The 13,598-nt window shown below is 43.1% G+C and overlaps 1 protein-coding gene across 1 annotated transcript; it reads left to right on the top strand.

Annotated features, from left to right (window-relative positions):
* The first annotated feature begins 141 nt into the window (after positions 1-141).
* Positions 142-3,334, top strand: LOC121561662 (immunoglobulin lambda-1 light chain-like). The gene is made up of 4 exons (XM_045219166.1): positions 142-181; positions 285-614; positions 1,908-1,940; positions 2,804-3,334. The coding sequence occupies exons 1-4, from the start codon at positions 142-144 to the stop codon at positions 3,127-3,129; spliced, it is 729 nt and encodes a 242-aa protein (XP_045075101.1). The 3' UTR covers positions 3,130-3,334.
* The last annotated feature ends 10,264 nt before the right edge of the window (positions 3,335-13,598 follow it).

Consider the following 13,598-nt stretch of genomic DNA (forward strand, 5'->3'; position numbering starts at 1 on the left):
TTAACTGTAGAGGCCCCTCCCTCTGGTCCTCTCTGTATGTCTCCTTATAGGTGAGTCCTGCAGCCTCTCCTCTCCTCACACTCCAACCCTGCTCATCTCTCAGCTGGACAGTAAGGGCCGTTCACACCACTCACTGACAACATGTTGGGGACACTCTGCACTCTCATCACTGCTCTAACATGTAAGGAATTTAATGCATGTTCAATCTGAATCTAAAGAATTCAATAGAAGTTGTACATTCATGTATGATAAAATGATTTAAATTGTGTGTTTAATTCCCACAGATGTCATTTGCCAGAAAGCGGTGATACAGACACCTTCAGTACTGACTGTCAGTACAAAGGGGACTGCCACTTTTCACTGTGACATTACCAAAGGGGAAGGAAATTATGTAATCTGGTATGAACAGGTTCCAGGAGGAGCTCCTCAGTATGTGTTAAGGTTTTACCATACTCATGCCTCTCCTGATCAATATGGATCTGGTTTCTCCTCTGATCGTTTCACATCTAAAGCCACATCTGATAAGGATTATCAGTTTATAATCAATAATGTGGAGGAGGAGGACTCAGCAGTGTATTACTGTAACACATGGGACAGCTCTGTTAAAGAGCACGTATCACAGTGATATACACCATGACAAAAACCTCCTCACCAAATACACTCACTTCTGCATTATGCGTGGCAGAGGGGTGAACTCTAAGAAACAGCAGTTGAAGTTGATCAGGGATCATTATAACAATAAATATATGACACAATGGGAGATCTGGAAATGGAAGAACCTTCCATCTCTACATGTCAAAAAGAGCATAAGAAGACTGTCTGAAAGGAAACTGATGTTGGCTCTCTTGGTGTGATCATCACCATTATGTCATCATCATCATCACCATCATCATCACTATCATCATCATCATTATATCACCATCATCATCATCATTATATCACCATCATCATCACCACCACCACCACCACCACCATCATCATCATTATATCACCATCATCATCATCACCACCATCATAATCATCATTATATCACCATCATCATCATCATCATCATCATCATCATCATCATCATCATCATCATCATCATCACTATCATCATCATCATTATATCACCATCATCATCATCATTATATCACCATCATCATCATCACCACCACCACCACCACCATCATCATCATCATTATATCACCATCATCATCATCATCATCACCACCATCATAATCATCATTATATCAACATCATCATCATCACCACCATCATCACCACCACCACCATCATCATCATCATCATCATCATCATCACCACCACCATCATCATCATTATATCATCATCAACAACAACAACAACAACATCATCATCATCATCATACTCATCATCCATCATCACCATCATCATCATCAAGTCAATACAATATCATATAGATAGTGCTTTAACTCATGGATTCAAAAGGACCAGACACCAACAGCAGAATATGATGCTATACTATATACTGTTACTTCATAGAGAGAAACTCTAGAAAAGCCTGAGATGTTTGAAGAGAGAGTGAAGATGTATCTGAATGGGATGTTTCAGTTCCAGTCCTCTCAGTAGGGAGAGTGAAGCTCTGTCTAAATGGGATGTTTCAGTTCCTGTCCTCTCAGTAGGGAGAGTGAAGCTGTATCTGAATGGGATGTTTCAGTTCCTGTCCTCTCAGTAGGGAGAGTGAAGCTCTGTCTAAATGGGATGTTTCAGTTCCTGTCCTCTCAGTAGGGAGAGTGAAGCTGTATCTGAATGGGATGTTTCAGTTCCTGTCCTCTCAGTAGTGAGAGTGAAGCTCTGTCTAAATGGGATGTTTCAGTTCCTGTCCTCTCAGTAGGGAGAGTGTGGAGGTTTTTGTACGGCCGTGTACACAAACTGAATCACTGTGCTATTCGGACCAGGAACCAAGCTCATTATCAGTGGTGAGTACCCTTTATTTTAACCTTATATTTTTGTTTTCAAGGTTTTTTTGTAATACATCATAGTTTATAGAGATAAAGTATGTAACATGATATTCTTACTTCATCATTTTTAATGTAAATAACCTACTTTGTGTACTGATTATCAAGGGTCATGGACACAATGTGACAACTTCATAACTACAGTATATCTGTAGTTGTTGATTTCTCATTTAAACTTAAAAAATGTATTGCACTATTTGACCATGTAGGCTACTCCTGTCACTTGACAACTCTACTCATTTATAATGTCTCATACAATAATAATTTATTTAGTCAGAGGTAGAATTGAATGTGAAGGATACATAAAGTTGTATCATCAACCTTTAAAATGTTGGTCCCACGTTATATTAAATAATGATAAAACCATGTATATGTTAGTTACAGACAATGTTGCTACATGATTAATTACATTGTAGGCTACTATATTACAGTTGGTAATTATGTTTGCTGGTTGAATAAGTAGGAGGATATACATTTGATTTTAAGCACATCTGACTACTTGATTATGTTTAAAGTAAGAGATCTAAACTCATTACTCACTTGCACAGAAATCTGCTTTACCTCCGCAAAGTCACACATTGGGAGTTTCTTAGAAAGTTTCAAAATAAGGCAAGCTACAAACAGACATAATGTGCAACATGTAACAATAGAATTACATGGTTTTAGTGCCTTTTAATTTATGAGGCCAAAATATAATTGATTGTAGTCTTTGAGAAAATGTTGAATTTTTTATTCTACAGTATGATGCACACAACCCTGTTTCATTCTACTAACATATTTAATGATTTTGTGTAATGTTTCTTCTGCTCATTCCATTGGTCCAGGCTCTACCCTCCCTCCTCCAGTCTTGACCATCATCCCTCCGTCCAGTGGTGAGTTGAAGTCCAGCAAAGTCACCCTGGTGTGTTTGGCCAGTCAGATGGCCATGGGCTACGCTGATGTGAGCTGGACAGCGGGAGGGAATCCGGTCACCAGCGGCATCGCTACGAGTGGCCCCGTGCCGCAAGCCGACAAGACGTTCCGACTCAGCAGCTGTCTGACCGTTGACACGTCAGAATGGAACCAGGACAAAGTGTTCTCATGTAAAGTCACCGCGGGCTCCAAGTTCGCTGAGAAAGGCATCAAAAAGTCTGAATGCAGCACTTACTAGTTTGAGAACCACTGTAATGTCAATGTGATATTCTACATAGCTTTTCAAGTTATTGTTAATGAATTAGAAGGTTTATCTGCATATATACATTCTGTTCCATAAAAGAGAGAAATAGCTACTAATACTGATATCATAGGCTATTTGATAAGTAGACTGTATATTTGAAATTGGTTGCTTTGCAGATTTATAATAGAGGAATTGTTATAGCTTTGCTGTATTGTGGATATTCAATAAAGAGCATTCTAAAGAACAAGTGTTTGTATTTGAGCATGTTGATGAGCATCAGTGTTAGCAGCACGAAATGACGGGGAATTTAACTGAACTCAAATAGAGCAGCCTGCTCTCTGACTTTTGTCCAGATCCAGAAATTGTTGATCAACTATCCAGGATGTAGGGCAGGTTTACTGTAATGTTAATGAATAACCAGAGATGGACCAGAGGTTTACTTTATATTATAACTTCACATTATTGAGAACCTTTCATTAGTGTGATATGATTGTATTTTAAGATAATTTTAAAAGTACCTGTTTAATAATCATCCATAAACAATTTTCTTGTACTATCATATTTCTCTGTATGATGAATTAAAACAACAGTACAATAGCATGATATATTCAATATATTCATAGTTTATAGTTATAATATTCAATAGTGTTATAAACTTGCATCTTGCTAAGATGTACAATAACATTTTAGTCATTAATATCTTTGCCAGCAGGTGGAAAGAGAAGAGAGAATCATATTGTAATATGCTGCCACGTTGTGCCTCAAAGGGCTGTATTTCAACAGAATATACTGAGTGGACAAATCATTAGGAACATATGCTCTTTACATGCCATAGACTGACCAGGTGAATCCAGGTTAAAGCTATGATCCCTTATTGATGTCACCTGTTAGATCCACTTCAATCAGTGTAGATGAAGGGGAGGAGACAGGTTAAAGAAGGATTTTCAAGCCTTGAGACAATTGAGGCATGGATAGTGCATGTGTATACTTGCCAGCAGGGAGAAAGAGTTTTATTTCAACAGTATATTTGTAAAGTAGTCCTGTAGTATCTTACTCTGTATTTGCAGTATTTACAGATATTATACGTAAAAATATTGTGTATGGAAACACTTATTATAATATGAGATGATGAATCCAATGATTAGAACATTTCTAGAATACATTATGCCCATCACACATCATCAACACACACCATCAATATCAAATCAATCACAAATGATCATGTTATTGATAGTTAGTGTACAGTAGCTCTGTCGTCAGTACAAAGCTCTCATCAGTTCTGAGATCATCAGTTCATGTTGATCTGGTTCAGAGAGGAGTGATGATGTAGTTGAGACTATATCAGTCCTGAAGGGCTGTCCACACCAAGGATGATAGATATAATGATAACTATAATGATAAACTATTCATAACTATTAAACATTGGCGATCATCCACACTAGATGACAGTTTATGGTTTATCGTTGTACAGTACACCTGTCAATCATCTGATTAAGGCTTAGGGACCCTCCTTCCTCTAGACCCCGTGGACCCTGAACCCGTACCGTTTCCCCGCTCTGGATTCCTCATCTGTACCCTCATCTGTGCCCTTGGTGGTGCCCTCACCTCTCCCCTTAACGGTGCCCTCAGTGGCATCCTCAGCGGAGGCCAGCGAGTGACCCTCCGTATGGGGCATTGAGGAGTCCACACAGGGGGCCGGGGGAGTTTCCCAGCCTGCAGGTCGTCTACGAAGCCCTCCACCCTATCGAACTTGGAGCTGAGCCTTCTCAGCTCATCCTTCAGAGAGTTGAACTGCTTGTAGAGGTCCCCCAGAGCCTCAGACAGGGGCTGAATCCTGCAGAGGGAGAGAGAGAGAGAGAGAGAGAGAGAGAGAGAGAGAGAGAGAGAGAGAGAGAGAGAGAGAGAGAGAGAGAAATAGAGAAGTCGTGTCACTGAATTGCTACCAACTGGGCAAAAACTGGTTGAATCAAAGTGGTTTCCACGTCATTTCAACCCAAAGAATCTATGTGATGACGTTGAATCAACGTGGAAAACGGATTGGATTAGAAAAACGTCACTAACGCAAGGGAATTACATATTTCTTCATCCAACTTTTTACCTAAATCCAATGACATGGTGACATTTTTTGTTGATTTCACGTTAGTTGACAACTCAACCAAATGTAAATCAAAACTAGACGTTGAACTGACGTCTGTGCCCAGTGGGTAGGTGGTGGTGGTGCAGCTGGATAGTAAGCAGAGGATCACTAGTTCTAGCAGTGGTAGGAACAGAGACAGTGAAGGAAGCTATACTGTTAGCAGTACAGTTGTGCCGGTTACAGAGGTCAGTAAGGGAACAGAGACAGTGAAGGAAGATATACTGTTAGCAGTACAGTGGTGCCGGTTACAGAGGCAGAGGCCCAGCAGATCTACACAGGAGAAGAGCAACAGAGAGGGAATTAACTAGATCAGGCCACTGTCATGTAGGGGTCAGTCGAACGACTATGGGCCTGTTTCCCGGAAACAGTCCTGCAATAAAAAAAGCAAGATCAATGGAGAATCTCCATTTAAAAAGCTTTTCAGTCCAGATTTAGGCTTAATCTGTGTCCGGGAAACCACCCCAATATGTTTTCAACTAGAAATGCAATTGAAATGTTAGTGCACTAAATTATGACAATACGTAGTCTACACACCACTTTACACATTGTGAAATCCCTATTACAATCTAATGGGCCACGCTGCTAAGAGGCTAGAATATATTAAAATAAAATATGATGGAAAACGTCTCATTGTGTAATTTGTAGGAAACATAAGGACAGAAGACATGGAAAACTAGAGCATCATTAAACATCAATTACATTCTTCATCAATGAGAAAACATGTCTGGCTTAATGTCAAGCTATGTTACTGTGCGTGCACTGCAGCCTATCCAGGCCTGTTATTGGAGAGTGAACGCTTACAGCAAACATGCTGGTACACGTGATGTGTTATTGGCTGCCTGTAGGGCTCAGAGTAGGAACACTGAGTCTCTCCAGGACTGGTTGGATGGCTGCTAGCTAGTCGTCTTTGATGTCTCAGCCAGAAATCTTAGTTCACTGTCCAGAGTGGAGTGCTGATCTAGGATCAGGTCCTCTCTGTCCATATACACTGAATAAAAATACAACCACAACATGTAAACTGTTGGTCCCCTGTTTCATGAGCTGAAATAAAAGATATGGACAAAAACGTTTTTTTCCCGCAAATGTTGTGCACAAATTTGTTTACACCCGTGTTAGTGAGCATTTCTCCTTTGCCATGATAATCCATCCACCTGACAAGAGTGGCATATCAACAAGCTGATTAAACAGAATGATCATTACACAGGTGCACCTTGTGTTGGGGACAATAAAAGGCAACTCTCTTCCAGAGACACTTTAAACCCTACCTCTTTAAGGAATACCCGGAATGGTATAAAAGTAATCCTTCAAATATCATATTATGTGCAAATAGTTAAAGTACTAAAGGGAAAACAAATTAACATAAATATGGGTGTATTGTATTTACAATGGTGTTTGTTCTTCACTGGTTGCCCTTTTCTTGTGGCGACAGGTCACAAATATTGCTGCTGTGATGACACACTGTGGTGTTTCACCCAATAGATATGGGAGTTTATCAAAATTGGGTTTGTTTTCGAATTCTTTGTGGATCTTTGTAATCTGAGGGAAATATGTGTCTCTAATATGGTCATACATTTGGCAGGAGGTTAGGAAGTGCAGCTCAGTTTCCACCTCCTTTTGTGGGCAGTGTGCACATAGCCTGTCTTCTCCTGAGAGCCAGGTCTGCCTTTGGCAGCCTTTCTCAATAGCAAGGCTATGCTCACTGATTCTGTACATAGTCAAAGCTTTCCTTAAGTTTGGGCCAGTCACAGTGGTCAGGTATTCTGCCGCTGTGTACTCTCTGTTTAAGGCCAAATTGCATTCTAGTTTGCTCTGTTTTTTTGTTAATTCTTTCCATTGTGTCAAGTAATTCTCTTTTTGTTTTCTCATGATTTGGTTGGGTCTAATTGTGCTGCTGTCCTGGGTCTCTGTGGGGTCTGTTTTTGTTTGTGAACAGAGCCCCAGGACCAGTTTGCTTAGGGGACTCTTCTCCAGGTTCAGCTCTCTGTAGGTGATGGCTTTGTTATGGAAGGTTTGGGAATCGCTTACTTTTAGGTGGTTGTAGAATTTAACGGCTCTTTTCTGGATTTTGATAATTAGCGGGTATCGGCCTAATTCTGCTCTGCATGCATTATTTGGTGTTTTTCGTTGTACTAGTTGGTGAGCAGACCCCAGACCACACAACCATGAAGGGCAATGGGTTCTATAACTGATTCAAGTATTTTTTGCCAGATCCTAATTGGTATGTCGAATTTTATGTTCCTTTTGATGGCATAGAAGGCCCTTCTTGCCTTGTCTCTCTCAGATCGTTCACAGCTTTGTGGAAGTTACCTGTGGCGCTGATGTTTAGGCCGAGGTATGTATAGTTTGTTGTTGACTACAATATCTCTCTCTCTCTCTCTCTCTCTCTCTCTCTCTCTCTCTCTCTCTCTCTCTCTCTCTGTCTCTCTCTCTCTCTCTCTCTCTCTCTCTCTCTCTCTCTCTCTCTCTCTCTCTCTCTCTCTCTCTCTCTCTCTCTTTTTCTCTCTCTTTCTGACACGTGGGATGATGTCACCTACCTGACGTATTCTGGAAGGACGGAGGCGTGATCGTTGATCAGCAGGTCCTTCACCTGGTTCATGATGGCAAACTTCCAGTTGTCCAGCACCTGGGTCAGGTTGGAGCAGATCTTAGTCTGGCTTTTATCTGCTGGAGATGACATGGGAATGTTCATTCAACAGTCAGATACAGAAGGTAGACTATACTGTACTATACCACTGGCTGTTCATGTCTTGAAGATAACAAGCTGTTAGAACTCTATTCAATATAATTCACTATCAATACATGTACAATACAGAACATACTGCTTGAAGTGTGCTGCATAAGGGACTCTACAAGCACATACAGGAAGTAGTTTACAAACTAGTGACTGTGTCTGGTCTGCCGTACCTCTATCAAAGAGACTCTACACATACAGTAAGTAGATTACATACTAGTGACTGTGTCTGGTCTGCCGTACCTCTATTAAAGAGACTCTACACATACAGTATGTAGATTACATACTAGTGACTGTGTCTGGTCTACCTTACCTCTATCAAAGAGACTCCTTTCCTCTTTTGACCTCACCCTCTCACCGTCCCCCCCTACTCACAAGGCAGGCAATACGCTTGACCTCATCTTTACTAGATGTTGTTCTTCTACTAATCTCACTGCAACTCCCCTCCAAGTCTCCGACCACTACTTTGTATCCTTTTCTCTCTCGCTCTCCTCCAACACTACTCACTCTGCCCCTACTCAGATGGTAACGTGCCGTCGCAACCCTCGCCCATTCTCTCCCGGTACTCTCTCCTCTTCCATACTATCATCTCTTCCCTCTGCTAAATCCTTCTCCCTCCGATCTCCTGATTCTGCCTCCTCAACCCTCCTCTCCTCCCTTTCTGCATCTTTTGACTGTCTATGTCCCCTATCCTCCCGGCCGGCTCGGTCCTCCCCTCCTGCTCCGTGGCTTGACGACTCATTGCGAGCTCACAGAAAAGGGCTCCGGGCAGCCGAGCGGAAATGGAGGAAAACTAGACTCCCTGCGGAACTGTCATCGTTTCACTCCCTCCTCTCTACATTCTCTTCCTCTGTTTCCGCTGCTAAAGCCACTTTCAACCACTCTAAATTTCAAGCCTCTGCCTCTAACCCTAGGAAGCTCTTTGCCACCTTCTCCTCCCTGCTAAATCCTCCTCCTCCCCCTCCCTCCTCCCTCTCTGTGGATGACCTCGTCAACCATTTTGAAAAGAAGGTTGATGACATCCGATCCTCATTTATTAAGTCAAACGACACCGCTGGTCCTGCTCACACTGCCCTACCCTATGCTTTGACTTCTTTCTCCCCTCTCTCTCCAGATGAAATCTTGCGACTTGTGACGGCCGGCTGCCCAACAACCTGCCCGCTTGACCCTATCCCCTCCTCTCTTCTCCAGACCATTTCCGGAGACCTTCTCCCTTACCTCACCTCGCTCATCAACTCATCCTTGACCGCTGGCTATGTCCCTTCCATCTTCAAGAGAGCGAGAGTTGCACCCCTTCTCAAAAAACCTACACTCGATCCCTCTGATGTCAACAACTACAGACCAGTATCCCTTCTTTGTTTTCTCTCCAAAACTCTTGAGCGTGCCGTCTCTAGCCAACTCTCCTGCTATCTCTCTCAGAATGACCTTCTTGATCCAAACCAGTCAGGTTTCAAGGCTGGTCATTCAACTGAGACTGCTCTTCTCTGTGTCACGGAGGCTCTCTGCACAGCTAAAGCTAACTCTCTCTCCTCTGCTCTTATCCTTCTAGACCTGTCCGCTGCCTTTGATACTGTGAACCATCAGATCCTCCTCTCCACCCTCTCTGAGTTGGGCATCTCCGGCGCTGCTCACTCTTGGATTGCGTCCTACCTGACAGGTCGCTCCTACCAGGTGGCATGGCGAGAATCTGTCTCCGCACCACGAGCTCTCACCACTGGTGTCCCCCAGGGCTCAGTTCTAGGCCCTCTCCTATTCTCTCTATACACCAAGTCACTTGGCTCTGTCATATCCTCACATGGTCTCTCCTATCATTGCTACGCAGACGACACACAATTCGTTTTCTCCTTTCCCCCTTCTGATAACCAGGTGGCGAATCGCATCTCTGCATGTCTGGCAGACATATCAGTGTGGATATCGGATCACCACCTCAAGCTGAACCTCGGCAAGACGGAGCTGCTCTTCCTCCCGGGGAAGGACTGCCCGCTCCATGATCTCGCCATCACGGTTGACAACTCCATTGTGTCCTCCTCCCAGAGTGCAAAGAACCTTGGCGTGACCCTGGACAACACCCTGTCATTCTCCGCTAACATCAAAGCGGTGACCCGATCCTGCAGGTTCATGCTCTACAACGTTCGCAGAGTACGACCCTACCTTACACAGAAAGCGGCACAGGTCTTAATCCAGGCACTTGTCATCTCCCGTCTGGATTACTGCAACTCGCTGTTGGCTGGGTTCCCTGCCTGTGCCATTAAACCCCTATAACTTATCCATAACGCTGCAGCCCGTCTGGTGTTCAACCTTCCCAAGTTCTCTCATGTCACCCCGCTCCTCCGCACACTCCAATGGCTTCCAGTTGAGGCTCGCATCTACTACAAGACCATGGTGCTTGCCTACGGAGCTGTGAGGGGAATGGCACCTCCTTATCTTCAGGCTCTGATCAGACCCTACACCCAAACGAGGGCACTATGTTCATCCACCTCTGGCCTGCTAGCTCCCCTACCTCTACGGAAGCACTTTTCCCGTTCAGCCCAGTCAAAGCTATTCGCTGCTCTGGCACCCCAATGGTGGAACAAGCTCCCCCACGACGCCAGGACAGCGGAGTCACTGATCACCTTCCGGAGACACTTGAAACCCTACCTCTTTAAGGAATACCTGGAATGGTATAAAGTAATCCTTCTCCGCCCACCCCACATAAAAAAATTACAAATATATATAATAATTATAATAAATAAATAAAATAAAAAAGGTGGTTGTCCCTCTGGCTAACATAAGTTGAATGCACCAATTTGTAAGTCGCTCTGGATAACAGCGTCTGCTACAGTGGGGAAAAAAAGTATTTAGTCAGCCACCAATTGTGCAAGTTCTCCCACTTAAAAAGATGAGAGAGGCCTGTAATTTTCATCATAGGTACACGTCAACTATGACAGACAAAATGAGAAAACAAATCCAGAAAATCACATTGTAGGATTTTTAATGAATTTATTTGCAAATTATGGTGGAAAATAAGTATTTGGTCAATAACAAAAGTTTCTCAATACTTTGTTATATACCCTTTGTTGGCAATGACACAGGTCAAATGTTTTCTGTAAGTCTTCACAAGGTTTTCACACACTGTTGCTGGTATTTTGGCCCATTCCTCCATGCAGATCTCCTCTAGAGCAGTGATGTTTTGGGGCTGTCGCTGGGCAACACAGACTTTCAACTCCCTCCAAAGATTTTCTATGGGGTTGAGATCTGGAGACTGGCTAGGCCACTCCAGGACCTTGAAATGCTTCTTACGAAGCCACTCCTTCGCTTTGGGATCATTGTCATGCTGAAAGACCCAGCCACGTTTCATCTTCAATGCCCTTGCTGATGGAAGGAGGTTTTCACTCAAAATCTCACGATACATGGCCCCATTCATTCTTTCCTTTACACGGATCAGTCGTCCTGGTCCCTTTGTGTAAGGGATCGGGGGTTGGCTGGGTCGAGACAGAGTCTGACACTTCCCCGATCTACAGAGAGGGGGAGTCATCAGACTCGATCTGGTTCACCTGAGTTCTGAGCACACCTGTCAGTAATTAGTGTAGGATATAAGGTGTGCTCAGAAGTTCAGTCGGTGCGAGGTATTGTTCCATTGTGACTTGCTAAGCGTTTTGTTCCGAGAGAGAGAGAGAGTTTGTTGTTTTTGATTACCCGTGTATCCGACCTGTGCCTTGTTGTTTGACTCCCCGTATTGCTTAATCCTCTGCTTGTTTATCCCAGTGATTACCGTACTCTGACCCTGTGCCTGTGCCTTCGACTACGACTACGCCCGCTCCCTTGGTACCTCTGCCTGTCTCTGCCTGGCCCGGTTTTGACCACAGCCCGCCCGACTACGATTAAGCTATTCCCTTGTCTGTACTCTAATAAAGCATCGCAATTCTGCGATTGGATCTTACCACTCTGTCCGAGTATTCATTACACTTTGCAGAAAAACAGCCCCAACGCATGATGTTTCCACCCCCATGCTTCACAGTAGGTATGGTGATCTTTGGATGCAACTCAGCATTCTTTGTCCTCCAAACACGACGAGTTGAGTTTTTACCAAAAAGTTATATTTTGGTTTCATCTGACCATATGACATTCTCCCAATCCTCTTCTGGATCATCCAAATACACTCTAGCAAACTTCAGACGGGCCTGGACATGTACTGGCTTAAGCAGGGGGGACACGTCTGGCACTGCAGGATTTGAGTCCCTGGCGGCGTAGTGTGTTACTGATGGTAGGCTTTGTTACTTTGGTCCCAGCTCTCTGCAGGTCATTCACTAGGTCCCCCCGTGTGGTTCTGAGATTTTTGCTCACTGTTCTTGTGATCATTTTGACCCCACGGGGTGAGATCTTGCGTGGAGCCCCAGATCGAGGGAGATTATCAGTGGTCTTGTATGTCTTCCATTTCCTAATAATTGCTCCCACAGTTGATTTCTTCAAACCAAGCTGCTTACCTAGATTCAGTCTTCCCAGCCTGGTGCAGGTCTACAATTTTGTTTCTGGTGTCCTTTGACAGCTCTTTGGTCTTGGCCATAGTGGAGATTGGAGTGTGACTGTTTGAGGACAGGTGTCTTTTATACTGATAACAAGTTCAAACAGGTGCCATTAATACAGGTAACGAGTGGAGGACAGAGGAGCCTCTTAAAGAAGAAGTTACAGGTCTGTGAGAGCCAGAAATCTTGCTTGTTTGTAGGTGACCAAATACTTATTTTCCACCATAATTTGCAAATAAATTCATTAAAAATCCTACAATGTGATTTTCTGGATTTCTTTTTCTCATTTTGTCTGTCATAGTTGACGTGTACCTATGATGAAAATTACAGGCCTCTCTCATCTTTTTAAGTGGGAGAACTTGCACAATTGGTGGCTGACTAAATACTTTTTTCCCCCACTGTAAATGATGTAAATGTAAATGTTTACAGGACGTAGATTACATACTAGTGACTGTGTCTGGTCTGCCTTACCTGTATCAAAGAGACTCTACACATACAGGAAGTAGATTACATACTAGTGACTGTATCTGGTCTACCTTACCACTATCAAAGAGACTCTACACATACAGGAAATATATTACATACTAGTGACTGTGTCTGGTCTACCTTACCTCTATCCCACTCTGATGTCACCTGCTTCCACTTCTGAGAGACACATAGAGAGAGCAGAGACAGCAGGGCTAGAACCCTCCTCATCATTATCTTCCTCAGGAAAACTACAACAACAACAACAACATCATCATCATCATCATCATCAACAACAACAATAACAACATCATCATCATCACCATCATCATCATCATCAATATCATCATCATCATCATCATCATCATCAACATCAACATCAACAACAACAATATCATCATAATCATCATTGTCATCCTCACAAACAACAACAACAACAACAACAACATAATCAACAACAACAACATAATTCATTCAACCCCTCCACTATGTCTGACATAGACAAGCCTACATGTGAGGATCTGGAACCAGTGTCACCTCTCAGTGACAACAGGTGCAGAACACAGTAAAAACATGATAGATGCTGAACTGGTTAGCATGTCATAGTTGATGAATAGATGAGATTGGA

Source organism: Coregonus clupeaformis, unplaced genomic scaffold, assembly GCF_020615455.1.
Source record: "Coregonus clupeaformis isolate EN_2021a unplaced genomic scaffold, ASM2061545v1 scaf2112, whole genome shotgun sequence".
Classification (NCBI taxonomy): domain Eukaryota; kingdom Metazoa; phylum Chordata; class Actinopteri; order Salmoniformes; family Salmonidae; genus Coregonus; species Coregonus clupeaformis.

Bases quoted from the DNA above. Each gene is read 5' to 3' on its own strand.
- LOC121561662 (XM_045219166.1), top strand. From the start codon at position 142: ATGTTGGGGACACTCTGCACTCTCATCACTGCTCTAACAT. The intron at 182-284 runs GTAAGGAATTTA...TAATTCCCACAG, and splicing joins TCTCATCACTGCTCTAACAT to ATGTCATTTGCCAGAAAGCG. The intron at 1,941-2,803 runs GTGAGTACCCTT...CCATTGGTCCAG, and splicing joins AACCAAGCTCATTATCAGTG to GCTCTACCCTCCCTCCTCCA.